Below are 14,831 nucleotides of genomic sequence, written 5' to 3' on the forward strand. Positions count from 1 at the left end.
TGCAAAAAACATTAAACAGGCCCAAATTACACAATGAGGAAAAAAGATTTAATTATCTTAATATTACAGTTTTCCCACTTTTCATTGTTATACATAGATACAGCCTTTAATACTGCTCAACTAGAACAAATTGACAGCTTTTCATTCATAAAGTCTGTCGAAAAATGAGTAATGAGTAAATCTAACCATTTGAATGTCTTCAGCTATGTTCTGGAAGTTGTGTTCGCTGTCCTCCATGGTCATCTGGTGGTCATCCTGACTCTGAGGAATGTGAGCCATCTCAGCCTTGGATTTGTACTCCAGCAGGAGGATGGCAGGAGGCACCAAGATACTCAGAATCACCTGCAGATACATGCAAACTCATGGGGGTGGGTACTGCTATATTTGTTGAGACAGTCCTTTGAATTACAAACACTGATGAAACCCATAATATTGCTATTTAAGAGAAAAACTAACCTGATGTGTGCACTACCAATTTTGCTGCTTTTCACAAATGTAAATACTTTTCTGCTTTTCTATAGTGTGATTAATCACTACAGTGTAACTCAGCTTCATTAGCTGCTTAAGGTCTAACCTTGATTTCAGAGTATGACCTCCTTAAATAAATGCTTTATTCCCTAATGACTCACTTAACAGCGTCAGAAGATAGATTTTTGTTGACCATTTTTAAATAAAAGGTACTGATAGCAACTTTTGTATATTAGATCTGGAAGCAAAGCACTAAATATCACATGAAAATTATACCAGCTTTATCTTCTACCAAAAATAAAATCTAAATGGAACATGAACCTTGTACCAGGAGTTCTTGCGCATATTCAGTCGTCCCATCCACATGTCTGACAGCAGCATCTGGGTGCAGGTATGAGCCACAAATGGTCGTAGGTGAGACGAGACAGCCAACTTCAAACAGGTGGAGTTGCTCCAGTTCTTTAGCTCATAAGTCAGAAGCTTCATGGCCATAGTCTCATCCTGCCTGAATGACTGCTCCAGCAGGTCTACTGCCAACCTCCCAAACTCACTGCGATACAACCCGCACGATTATTTCACTCCTGATATATAAGAATAATATTTCACTCATATCTGAAACTTATCAAAAGTCATAGAAAATCTTACTTTGAGTACTCCTTTAGCTCCTCTGAGGTGTCATCCACTACATCGCTCTTCTTGGCCTCATAGCTCATAGACCGGCAGAGTTTGCAGGCCACCAGTGCCTTTGCCATGTTTTCTTCTCCATGCTGCCAGAGGAAGAGTGACATTTTCTGCCTTTTCATCAGCACAGCCCAGACCAGGAGCTCATTAAAAGGGTAGGGGAAACGCCGCGTCTCTGGGTCGTCAATGTCCACAATCTCTTCTTTGTTTCTCTTTTGTTTCTGCTCGGTGGAAGACTCGAGCTGAGAAGTGAAATGAACAATGGGGGGTTAAGAAGGAGACAGACCTTACTTTCAACAATGGTTCCAGATATGCAGAGGCTTTAATTCACCACAGCCTTTTAGGCATGTTTACCTTGGGTTTGTACGGTTGCGCAGTCTTGATAAAGTGGTTGTGCCTTGTCTTCTCCTTCTTGTCAGCCTGCATGCTAAAAGACTCATGACTTTTTCTTAAACCAGGACCTGCTGTATGGCGCCCAGACCTCTGTGCAAAAACATGAACCCATATTCACGTTTAGTAGACTACTTGTTCATAACAAATATAACTAGAAAAATTTGCATTTCCTGCGAAAATGCAGTGTGGATGCTTTAAAGCTGAAGCTGTATGCAAAAACTAGCTGAAAAAGCTGAAAAGTTGCAGAAATTGTAAGAACTTTGCTAAAATGGAATAACTTGGCAGAACTGCAATATCTTAGAGGAAACATAATACTTATCATGTTTCTGGTAAGTTACAATATTTCTGCTAACTTCTCAAAAATACAAGAATTTAGGAGAAATAGTATAAGATAACAGAAAGAATATATTTAGCCAAAAATACTTAAGCATTACAGAAACACTATGATTTAGAAAAATAGTACAACAGAGCAGAAATACTGTGATTTACCAGAGACACTGTGATGAACTATGAATATTGTCATTTTAAATTAATACTATGTTTTAGCACAAATACTATAATTTGACAGAAATACTATCATTTGGCAGAAATACTATGTTTCAGCACAAATACTCTGGTTTAGCACAAATATTATAACATAGCAGAAATACAATTATATAGCAGAAATGCTATATTTAGAAAGAAAAATATAATATAGTAGAAATAGTATGATTTAGCAGAAATACTGTAATCAGCACATATACTGTAACATGACAGAAATTCCTCCACTTAGTAGTAATACTTTAACATAACACAAATGTTATGATTTGGCACAAAAACCATGATTTAGCAGAAATACTATGATTTAGCTTAAATACTACAATATAGCATAATAACAATGATTTAGAACAAATACTATGATTGAGCAGAATAGCAATAACTGAAGTAGAAATATTGGAAAAGTAAAATGACAAGATGAAAAAAAAAAAAAAACGAAACATGGTTAAGTTCCCTCAAAACTAATTGTTGTTCACCTGTGAAAAAAAATAAAAATAAATAAAAAATAAATTAAAAAACAAGAAGGAACAGCCAACAGACACACAAAATCAAATATGTATACACAAATGCACAGAGAGAGAGACACACAGAGGGTCTATGCCAGTCAACCAGTCTGAATATATTATATGTTTTTCCAACAATGAGATGCTGCCCTAAAGTGGGTCTCTCTCTCTCTCACACACACACACACACACACACACACACACACACACACACACGGAGAGAGAAGCAAGTTTCTAGGTCAGTCAAGCAGCCTGGGAGCTGCTAAATTTGAATCCACCAATCAGAGAGGCTGTGTACTTTTTCCCGCCAAAACAGGTGCAGCCGTTTTTACACACATGCAGCACAGAGACCGGATTTTTGTAGTCTATTTCTCATAGTGAGGATTCCCCTCAAACAAATGACCATAATTTCCTAACTGTAGGGGCTAGAGCGGTCGTTCTTACACCGTTTTGTTCAGAAGAGATGGGGGAATCGTCAAGTGTTGACAATTTATCATTAAAATATGAATTTATAGAGATATATGACATGTATGACTTGTTGGCTTAGAAGCCACGAAGGCCCCAATATGCAAATTTGAATGCCTCAGCCCACATATATGATTGGCTGGCTGGGAAGCCGTCCAGGGCCTGATTTGTAAATTTGAATGTCTCATCCGTAAGATATGATTGGCTGGCTGGGAAGCCGTGCAGGCCCCAATATGCAAATTTGAATGCCTCAGCCCACATATATGATTGGCTGGTTGGGAAGCTGTGCAGGCCCTGATATGAAAATTTGAATATTACAGTCCTCACAGAGGAATGATTCCCTGGGGACCTGGCAGAAATATATAGAAATACTATGATTACCCAGAAATACTACATTTAGTAGAAATACTATGTTTTAGCACAAATACTATAAAATGGCAGAAATACTATAATTAATCAGAAATACTATATTAAGCAATAATCCTATAAAAAGCAGAAATATTGTACAATGATTTGGTAGAAAAAACTATAATTAATCAGAAATACTATATTTGGCAGAAATATTATATTTAGCACAAGTCTTATAAAATAGCAGAAATAGTATGATTTAGGATAAATACTAAAAAGCAGCAGAAATGCTATGATTTAGCACAATAGTAATAACTTAAATAGAAAAATTGGAAAAGCAAAATGGACAGCTGAAAAATTGCTGAACATGCAAAAAAAATCGGCAAAAAAAAAAAAATATATAACAGCCACACAATCACAAATATGGACACATATGGAAACACACATGCACACAGAGACACACACACAAGATCCAATTCAGTCAACCAGTCTAAATATATTGAATTTGAATCTTACAATGAGATCATCCCATAAAAAGGCTTTCTCTCTCTCTCTCTCTGTCTCACACACACACACACACACACACACACACACACAGCAGCAGAAAGTGAACTGGGGCTGTTAACAGCATGTTTCTTAGTCAGTCAAGCACCCTGGGAGCTGCTGAATTTGAATCCACCAATCAGAGAGGCTGTGTACTTTTTTCCCGCCAAAACTGGTGCACCAAGTGCAGGGTTTTACACACACACACAGCACAGAGAAACTGGATTTTTGCAGTCTTTTTCATATTGAGGATTCCCCTCCAACAAATGGCCATAATTACCTAACCTTAGGGGCTAGAGCGGTCGTTCTTAGACCGTTTTGTTCAGAAGAGATGGGGGAATCGTCAAGTGTTGTCTATTTAAAATAAAAATGTGAATTTTTAGAGATATATGACATGGATGACTGGTTGGCTTACAAGCCGTGAAGGCCTCAATATGCAAATTTGAATGCCTCAGCCCTCATTTATGATTGGCTGGCTGGGAAGCCGTGCAGGCCCTGATTTGTAAATTTGAATATCTCAGTCCTCACAGAGGATTGGCTGCCTGGGGACCAGGCAGTAATATATAGAAATAGTATGATTAAGCATAAATACTACATTTAGTAGAAATACTATGTTTTAGCACAAATACTATAAAAAGCAGAAATACTATAATTTAGCAGAAATACTATATTAAGCACAAATACTATAAAAAGCAGAAATACTGTACTATGATTTGGTAGAAAAACTATAATTAATCAGAAATACTATATTTAGCACAAATCTTATAAAATAGCAGAAATAGTATGATTTAGCACAATAGTAATAACTTAAACAGAAAAATTGGAAAAGCAAAATGGACAGCTGAAAAAATGCTGAACATGCTAAGGGTCCCTCAAATATACTTGTTAAATGAAAAAAAAAATCAGCAAAGAAATATATAACAGCCACACAATCACAAATATGGACACATATGGAAACACACATGCACAGAGAGACACACACACACAAGATCCAATTCAGTCAACCAGTCTAAATATATTGAATTTGAATCTTACAGTGAGATCATCCCATTAAAAGGCTTTCTCTCTCTCTCTCTCTCTGTGTAAGTTTCTAGGTCAGTGAAGCAGCCTGGGAGCTGCAGAATTTGAATCCACCAATCAGAGAGGCTGTGTACTTTTTCCCACCAAAACAGGTGCACGCAGCACAGAGTGACACAGGATTTTTGCAGTCTATTTCTCATAGTGACGACTCCCCTCAAACAAATGACCATAATTTCCTAACCGTAGGGGCTAGAACGGTCATTCTTACACCGTTTTGTTCAGAAGAGATGGGGGAATCTTCAAGTGTTGACAATTTATCATTAAAATATGAATTATTAAAGATATTTGACTTGTAATGCACCATAACTGAGTAGAGCAAAGCAAAAACTGTCTTGACCTGCCCTCAAACAATGCTTTGTAACTCTAAATCTATTTGGAGTATTGATATCATTCTTTCACTGTAAGAGACAGCAGGCTTTGGTGAACAGTCATGGAAATTTTCAGGTCTCTGTGGAAATCCAAAAAAAAGATATGACGAGAGAAAAAAGTGGTTCATTTCCAGAGTTTGAAATCTCAAGAAATCTGAGCGAAGGACGAATTTCCTACCCTCAAACAAGTCTAACTCATCTCAGAACGGTAATAGGTGAGAAAATAATTCTTGAATTGTGAGCGTCAGGAGTGTCTGAAGATATACTGGGACAAGCCTCATGTTTTAACTTCGCTTCGTTGAGGAGATATGACGATTCGAATATGCCTCTCATTACAGAAATCAAGCGGTGATTTTGAACAAACTCTCCATTGACTTTCTATGGAGAGTTTTGAGACTTTGTGTTGGTCTGAGGAGATTTGCGAAAATTCTATAAATCTCACAACAATGATGGTGACATTTTCTGAAAGCCAGCAAAAATACCTACATTTTGATGTATAATTTGTGGAAGTTGAGTGAAAATTGAGCAAGTAGCAAACAGTTGTTCGGACATGAAGAGAAGACTGCGAAACCTAGAGTGGCACACTGGAAGCCAAGTGCATAGCAACCATAACAACGCATGTATTTTGTGAAAAATCACAACTTTGCAACTCAAAACTTTAAGAGGCATAAAAGTAAAACGGTAAAAGATTTGAAAAAGCTGATTTATACCTGAATAGCCCAATAATTTGAGAACATTTTAAAGTTTGAATGGTTGTTCTACGTGAAAATATGAGGAAGTAGTTAAGTTTCAAAAACAAGCAAATTTTAGCAGAATTGCAGAAGTTTCCCATTCATTTCAAATGAAAGGAAAAAAGCTTAATATTTTAAAAAGTATAATAGTGAAAAATACCAAAAGATATAGCCGTCATTAGCAGAAATAGCAGAATAGTTTAAAATTTGAACGGTGAAAATAGCACAAAAATTGTGGAAGTAGATCCACGGCGAAAAGTGTACGGAAACACCAAGAAGGAACTCAATAGTGTGGATGCTTAAAGCATCAACACAACAATTATACATATTAAAGCCCAAAATATGTCAACCAACAATGTCACCAACATGTTTTGTTGACAATTTTTGCTTGTTAGCTTGGCAAGATAAAAAACAAAAATATTGGCCTAAATCTATCCATCCATTTTCTGCTGCATATGTGAGAATGGGCTGCAAGGATAGCAGTCTAATTAAATAAACCAAGATCTCCCCTCTCATCCGCCACCTCCTCCACTTCATCTGGGGCGTCAGAGAGGTGCTCCCAAGCAAGCTGAGAAACAGTCTATCCAGTGCGTCCTGGGCCTGACCTGTAGGAAACAACTTACATAACACCTCACGTCCAGGATGCTTCCTTGTCAGATGCCCAAATCACCTCAACAGGGTCTTTTTGATGTGGAGGAGTAGTGTCTCTACTCTGAGCTCTACTCACCCTAGCTCTAAGGGAAAGCCAAACACCTTTCAGAAGAAGCTAATTTCTGCCACTTGTGTCTGCCTGCAAACTAATTTTCTGGTCACTTCCCAAGGCTTCTGACCATAGTTGAGGATTTCACCGAGCTCCTCCCACACCACAGCTTTTGCTTCAGTTACTCCTAGGGACAGAGTTCACTTCGCCAGTCAGTACCTGTTAGCCGCATCTACGGCATTACAAGCCAACCCAAGCTAAACAATTCTATAGCCTGAACGTTCTGTTCACCTCTGGTGTCCAATATCTGGTTTTGGGGTTATCAAGACACCTTGTGGCCATAGCTCCATATAGCAGCTTCAGCAATGGAGGTGCGAAACATGGTCCACGATTCTCGATCTCCCCAGCCATCTTTGGATTGCTAGGGTAGGAACTGAAGTTTTTGCAAATCAGGGCCTCCATAAGACACTCCCAATGCACCCTCACTAGACATTTGGGTATGCCAGGTCTGTCCAGCACTGATGGCTAAAAGTTAAAATAAAATACAAAGTGGAAGAGTTTTATGACACATTAAAAATATCAGCCATTTCTCACCCTACTATTTCCATGAAGATTGTTGTAAATGATTCGAAAGCGTTTCCTGGTGTAGTTGCACCTGTAAGTCCCGCCCATCAGGTACTCAATAACCAGGCCAACGTCAATCAAAGTGATTTTATAGTTTGGAGGCAGATGGCTCTGTAAAAAGGTACAATAAACATAGATTAAGAGGATTACACTTAATATCAGGAAAAAAAGATTGTGTAAATTGATAGTAAATGAAGCAATTACCTGTTTGACATCTCTAACAAGGTGAAGAAGAGTTGGGTTGTTGGGGGGTTGCTTCTACAATATAAAAAAATACAAAGACCACACATTTAAAATGACATCTTTTATATCCATCACCTCTCTCATTAAGTGGCTATGACATGACATAGGATGGTACCGTGTTGTAGAGCTCCTCGAGCCGACTGATTGTCAGGAAACGGTGCATGCTCACTCCATTCTCTATGAGCAGCTTAACAAAGTCCACCCTGTCCATTACAAGTGCATCCAACATTGCTTGTTCCAAAGAGCTCACCTTCACACACAAAAATACACATGCTGGTATGAAGCATTCTCTTATAGAAAATATCTATAAAACAAAATTAAGAAGACCAAAAAAACAAAAAACACAAATACAAATACAAATAAAAATAAATATTATCCACTCTCTTATTTACACGAGAGCCAGAAGTCCTCCAGTTTTAAAATAAACAAAGGCACTGAGGCCTGCTTATGAAGACAACTGTAATAAGGTTCACGTTACAGTCAAGACAAGTAATTCGTGGCAGCCTGCCCGAACAGTCTCCTGGGTCTTCAGACTACAAACTGTGGTCAACAACAATTCTGGGGTTATTTTGGGTGAGTGCAAAGGTTTGTAGCTAATGCTGAGCTAAGCAAACATTCCTGGGAGTTGTGGCTCACACACACACAAACAAACATGCAGACATACCAGGAGCTGCTGTCCGTACACAAACACATGATTCTTGGCAATGTCTACACGGTCCCAGGCCAAAGTCAGGACCAGCTGATCGAAGGCAGATGCGTTTGTGCCTGAAACACACAGGTAAAGCTATGTATAAACACACAGAAACACATATTACTTCACAGGCAACTAAAGCCTTATTAACTGTGTATTTCCTGTTAGCCAACACACAGGATTAGAGGGCATTAGCAGAGCATGTCCAGCACAGTAATACAGTCAATTACACACTAATACAGCTACAGAGCAGATTAGACTACAAAGTAAATCCTGCTCAGTCCACTGGTCTCTTCTACACTAATCTACCTGATTGTACTTTAGGAGCCATCTGAATTGAATGGTCATGACCACAGTACACATAATTTATGCTGTCTGGATGTAAAAAAAAAGGAAAGTAAGTTCTTCAGTCTGAGGTCATTTTCCCTTATCTTTTTGTTTGCGTCTCATTTTACCTGCAAATGGAAACTGAAAAAGGAAGCAAATGTGCAAAAATAACTTACTTTTTCATGCTTCCATCAAGTAATTAGTCTAATCTGCACAGGTCTCTGGATGGAACCATTTACACTCTTACGCTACGTTTGATTGAAATTAGTCTTTAGGTTAAAAAAACCAAACAAAAACAAACAAAGGAAGAATAGTGCCCATTAACAACACCTAAATATATGTATAAGAGACAATCTATATCTCATTAGAAAACTCAAGGATCTCTGAAGAAACCCCAATATTTTTAAAAGCAAAAAAGTGGTTGCACCCCAAGATCTTTTTAAGGGTGAGCTAGTACTGTACTATGAAAACAGCACCTGAGACTGACAAATATTTGCCTAAGTGGATATTTAAGCCACAGCCCTCAACTTTTATCTTCTGAACATACTTAACCCCATTCACGCGTTTTGTTAAGAGAAAAAGACTGCTTGCGTTTTAATTTAACGAGATTTTAATTATATTATTCTCCTATACAATTTTACAATAAAAAGATTCAAAGAATAATGGCAGGACATAATAAAAAGTTTTTTTAAATAGGATACAGAGAAGGGTGGGATACAGCTGTGAGAGACAGAACTCAGTGATTGTTGGAATAAGGAGGCCATGTGAATGCGAGCAACATGATCTCCTCAGAGCTGAAAGAAAGGGCACACTGGGGGGAACTAGGTTCTCAAAGCATATCTATATCAGAAAAACAACATTACCAAGTCTTGAAATCTTAACCTTCAAATGCCAATGGCTATAGTGTATGAACAGACTGAATCAACTTTATGTGACTTTCTTTCTTGGCTCCTTTATTAAAGAAAATGAGAGGATAAAAAGGTTCAGAGAAAATGAATCCACTAACCTTGGAGTAAGGCCCTTAGAATGGCTACATCAATATCTTGATGTTCCTCAGAACTGATGTGAAACACAGTGATCTTTAAAAAAACAAACAACACAAAAAACACTTATAATAAGGCTCCCACAGACATTATCCACATGGTTGAAGCTGAAATCATAACAAAAAAAAAAACCAAACAAACAAAAAAAAATCCACTATTCAGAAAAATCAGCAGTTGTCACCAATATGCAAGAAGGCAGATTTTACATCCACAATTTTGTTGTACAAGTTCAATGACAATAAAAAGCTATTAATTTCTAATCTATTCTATTCTATAACATTACATCCACAGTCGTCTCTGCATTAGTGTGCTGTTTGGCTCAGGAGGTTAAGAGGATTTCAATCAGGTAGAGGAAGAGTAACAGAGAAGTGTATAAGAAGAGATGTGAAATATAATACAATTTGCACCAGCATTTGTGCTCATTATCTCTCTCAATCCATCTCTACAAAGAAACACAAAATCCTTATTTTTAGGCTCGGCTAACCTTCTCTTATGTCTTTATTGTCCAGTACCAATCAAAATCTATAAGTGTAATTACAAATAAAGGACTCGATGTCCTACTTTTATTTTATTTTATTTTATTTCTTAATTATGAAAGTAAAAACTTTTACTGATTTAGATCAATTTTAAGTAAAACTGTGCAATTGCCAAAAATTAGATTCAATTCTATTTTTTTCATAACTGTTGAAAGACATATGATTATGATATGGATTAATTGTTATGCCTTTTGTCTTTCTTTTACTGGAGAGTGCTTCTGCTCTTCTCTTTAACCTCAAAGTTGTAATTCATCTCAGTCCAACAGTTTTGAAACCAATTCTGCTATTTAGGAAGACTCGTGTTAAAAAAATGTAAGATCTATCAAAAGTTGAGTTTTATCGCAGTTTTAAGGATATCAAAATGTAAACAAACAGAACGAAAGAAGAACAAAATACAAGGTTATACGCCACAAATTATTGGTAAGGTTATGCTGTTGCTTGCATCTCCCAAACCCTTCCTCGGTGGTGTGTCTTTCTGTCAAGGTAAAGTTTCAGCTTTGTTTGGGTGGGGAGGCCCATGGTATCATACTTTGAAAACCCCCTGTTTAGGTTGAAATCTAAACCACCTTCTTTCACAATTACTGGTGCTTTTAGTTTTTATACATTTCTGTTTAATCCCTCTGAACTTCACAAATCACTGTCACTGTGGGAGAAAATGAGTGAATATAAATAAGAATTAAGAGCAACTAAATATGATTAAGAAAGTGAAAGTTTACCAGTTCTTTGCTCTTCATGCACTCCATCAGAGTCTGAAAGAGATGGATTGCTTCACCTTGGCTGAAGTTGAAGGTTTTCTTGATGGTTGCAATAATGTCTGTTTCCACTCCATCAGGGAGGCCGCTGTGGAAAAGTTAAACTGCTAAAATACACAGCTATAAAATGCTTTATGGGTTTGATTCCATCATATTACCCATATAACACTTGTTTAGCAATATTAATATGATTGTGTTTTAGGGTTGCATGAAGTTTTGGACTAGTACTGGTGAAAGAAGGAACAATTTATCCAAAGAGCTACAAAAATTTCTTTTCTTAATGTTGTGATACACTACTCCTTTTGTCCTAGGAAAACAAATAGATCCTTAATAATGAATAAACTAAAGATGAACCTTTTCAGCCATATTTTTATGCTTTGAATGTACTCCAGTGGCACTGCATGATAAAAAAAATAACTTTTTCAGTCCTATACTTTGCCTTGGAGCAACCCCTTATTTCATCCTAGTGTTTCTCAAACTGTGGGGCAGATCCCACTGGTGGATCACAGAGAGGCAGGTGTAAAATATGAAGTAAACTATGACTTTTTAATTTTAAGGGAAAATGAGAAACACTCGTTTTAATTCTTTCATATTGGCTGGTCCTTGGAAACAGAGGGTTTAAAGGTGGGTGGTTGTTCTGTGCTTGAGATAAACAGCCCTCCACCAGGGATGCCTTTTGTCATTGATTCTATTCATAATGTTTACAGACACAATTTCTCTTAGAAGTTCCACTTTTGGTGGTCTCAGGAGCTCGTCTCTGCTTTTACGATTGATGTGGTTCTGTTTGGTTTATCAAATGGTGACCAGGTTGAACTGAAGCCCAAATGGGAGATTTAAAGTATATTTGGGCCTTGTTCATAAGGGGAGAGAGGAGCAAAGAGATTTATAGACAGAGTGGTGCTGCGTCTGCAATAATGTAAATGCTGTACTGGTGGCACGATCTGATATCCTCGTGTTGGTGTTGTTCCCAGATCATCATACTAAATGTTGTTCCAGAATCAACATTGCAAGTGACCAATCAGAATGTTGTGACGTCATACTTTTGCGACTTCGGGAAAAACCGGCGTAAAACAAAAAACTGTACTTAAGCTGCGAGAAACCGCCTCTGTCCGCCGATCAACGGACCCTGACCCTAACCGTAACCCTTTAATAAACAGTAAGCAGAATTGATATTGTCCTTGCAACATTGGAATTTCATAAATGCACGAATGGCTTGGCGCGCAAAAGAATAACGTCACAACAATGTGATTGGTCACTTGCAATGTTGAACCTGGAACAACATTTTCATGATGGTCTGGGAACAACACCAACACGAGGATATCAGATCATCCGTACTGGTGTGCCATGGTGACAAGAAAGCTGTGCATGAAAGTGAAGCTGTTAATTTACTGGCCCTTCTACGTTCCTATTTTCAGAAATAACATTTCCTGTTCCAATAACATAAATAATAAGCTTAAACACCATGTTTAAATACTGCAGTTCTACAATCACTTAATGTATGTTAATACTATTTTGCAAATTTCTTTTTTTCTTTATTTTATTACATAATTCTACCTCATATACTCAATTTAATTTCACTTCAAATCATCTAACAAGTCCTATTCTTATTGTAAAACCCAATGCTACTGACATACATATCTCTTGTGTTTCATAAAAATGCATGAATGTTTGTGTGAACGGAGCTATTTACAAGTTGGAAATAGATGTCAGAAATAAATAAAAGCCACAAAAAGTATTGCAGGGCTCGCAAAATTTCAAAATTCCTGGTAGCCCTTCGGGCAGAAACTCTTCAGTTTTTGGTAGCCCAAAATAAATTTAAGTAGCCTGAATAAAAAAAGAGAGCAATTTTTTGATTGATGTTTTGTTTCCTGTTTTGTTTCCGTTACAATATTATACATTAAAGTATAATATTGTAACAGAAACAAAACATTAATCAAAAAATTGTTGAAACACAAATTACAGCACTGTATAAAAATTACAATCATCAACTCAAATACTTGGTTCTAATTGAACCAAGTATTTGGAACCAAGATCTAGGCCATTTGCTTTTTGAAGTTTGCAAAGACTGCTAAATTTTGCCAGTGGTAGTTCACTCTTTGCAACATAGTACGCTGTTCTAAACAGATTTTTCAGGTTTATTTTTAGTATGTTATTTGAAATTGGTGTTTGTTCTGGGAAAGATATTGCAGACTGAGCAATAATGCATTTCTTGCATTTCTCATGGGTTCTAATGGGTGCCTTTCTTAAAATTACTGGTCCCAGTAACAAAGGCGCTTGTCGACTCAGAAATCGAGGGAAAACCAACAACACACCCGGCAGAACATTATGTTATTTAGACGGGTGCACATAAGTGGTGCGCATTCGCTGTCAAAATAAAAGACGCGCACCAGATAAGAAGTTGCAACGCGCGTTTGCGTCCATATAAAAAGGCACTGTTTTTGTCCGCGAGAGTGGGATTTTCACGGCACATTCTGCACCACCTCTCTGTGCGTTCATCATTTGTTTGAAGCCAGCTCACCTCCTGCAACTACTTTTCCGAGAATACGCGCTTCTTTTGTGGTTCGGACTCCTTCTGACATTTCTTTGGAGGTGGAGGAACACCAAAGTAATTGCTTAAAGGAGCTTGCTTCTTCAACATCTTTAAGAGTTCTAAACAAATGTCTGTCCTCCTCCAGAAAATCTTATGTACGCAAACACGCGTTGCAACTTCTTATCTTGTGCGCGAATGCCTGCGGACAACTTATGTGCACCCCTGGTTATTTAGCTTGTCATATTGCAGCCACAGAAATTCTTTTGTCCATGAAACCATAAAGCTGCACTTTATTTTTGCCTTATAGTCTGATTTGTCATAACTTTTCCGTTTTGCGGTAAGCTTTTCTTTAGCTGTCACTTCTTCACCCTGACCTGTCTTATTCGGCTCAGCAGAACTAAAATATATATCCTGCTGCTTTTACACACGCACTCACATAACGCTCAGCGATTCTCTGCGCGATCAACCTCTCACACGTTTAAGCTTGCTGCGGGAGATTTCACTTGTCATGTTTGCATAGTAAGCTAACAACTGATAAGACGATGTCAGAGAAATTGGTGCGCAAATTATCATCACTCACCAATCAGTGCTGTCGCTCTCTATACACAGTTGGCGCGATTGCAAAGTGAAAGCAAAAAACAAGCGCAAATTCAAACGCGATTTCAATATGTCACATATTGACAGTGGCTCACCGATGCCAATGACATAATTACCCAGCTACATTTCCGAAAGAATGCAAAAGCATTGACATATATTTTTCCTTCCTATGATACCCCGACGGGCAGGGCAGAGATAGATTTTGGTAGCCCGACTGGAAAACTCGCTAGCCCCGGGACGTCGGGCTAGCGATTTTGCGAGCCCTGTATTGTTATCAAAACAGTTAAAAGAAAGACAAAAAGAAGGAAAAATTGTGTCAATTAAAGCAGCAAATTATTTAGCAATAACAGTATCATGATTCAGAAATCGTCTCACTTTGACAACTTTAAAGATTTTAAATGCACACTGGAAGTTTTAATAAAATGACTGAAATCCTTCAACTTTCTTTGGTTGCATATAGGGTTCCTCAGCATTTGCGGTTTACTGTTAAATTTTAGATATGAAAAGCAAAACTTAAGTTGAAATTTTAATTTTTATCCAGTAAATTCTACTGTTGGCAAATTTTGGTTGTTTTCATGGCATCAGTGAATGTTCATCCTACCCTCCCTCCTCGGTTTGCTTGTGGACGTAGGCCAATATGTCAGCAGCTCTGCCGGTCCCCTCACACACCA

General features: G+C 37.6%; 1 protein-coding gene across 3 annotated transcripts in view; it reads right to left on the reverse strand.

The window, feature by feature from the left end:
- Positions 1-14,831, reverse strand: part of trpm7 (transient receptor potential cation channel, subfamily M, member 7) — a 152,683-nt gene that overhangs the window by 22,939 nt on the left and 114,913 nt on the right. For all 3 annotated transcript variants that reach the window (XR_014800406.1, XM_084930026.1, XM_084930017.1), the window contains exons 8-18: positions 14,762-14,831; positions 10,998-11,121; positions 9,709-9,781; positions 8,349-8,449; positions 7,800-7,934; positions 7,646-7,699; positions 7,412-7,552; positions 1,504-1,632; positions 1,114-1,391; positions 790-1,018; positions 187-342 (exon numbers count right to left, since the gene is read on the reverse strand). The exon at positions 14,762-14,831 is cut by the window's right edge and continues 105 nt beyond it. Coding sequence is in view for 2 of the 3 variants with exons in the window: in XM_084930026.1 (XP_084786152.1) it covers positions 187-342; positions 790-1,018; positions 1,114-1,391; positions 1,504-1,632; positions 7,412-7,552; positions 7,646-7,699; positions 7,800-7,934; positions 8,349-8,449; positions 9,709-9,781; positions 10,998-11,121; positions 14,762-14,831 (1,490 nt within the window). In the remaining variant the exon portion in view is untranslated. The remainder of the gene's footprint in view (positions 1-186; positions 343-789; positions 1,019-1,113; positions 1,392-1,503; positions 1,633-7,411; positions 7,553-7,645; positions 7,700-7,799; positions 7,935-8,348; positions 8,450-9,708; positions 9,782-10,997; positions 11,122-14,761) is intronic.

Source organism: Perissodus microlepis, chromosome 1 (genome assembly GCF_051167445.1).
Source record: "Perissodus microlepis isolate ML-2025 ecotype Zambia chromosome 1, ASM5116744v1, whole genome shotgun sequence".
NCBI lineage: Eukaryota > Metazoa > Chordata > Actinopteri > Cichliformes > Cichlidae > Perissodus > Perissodus microlepis.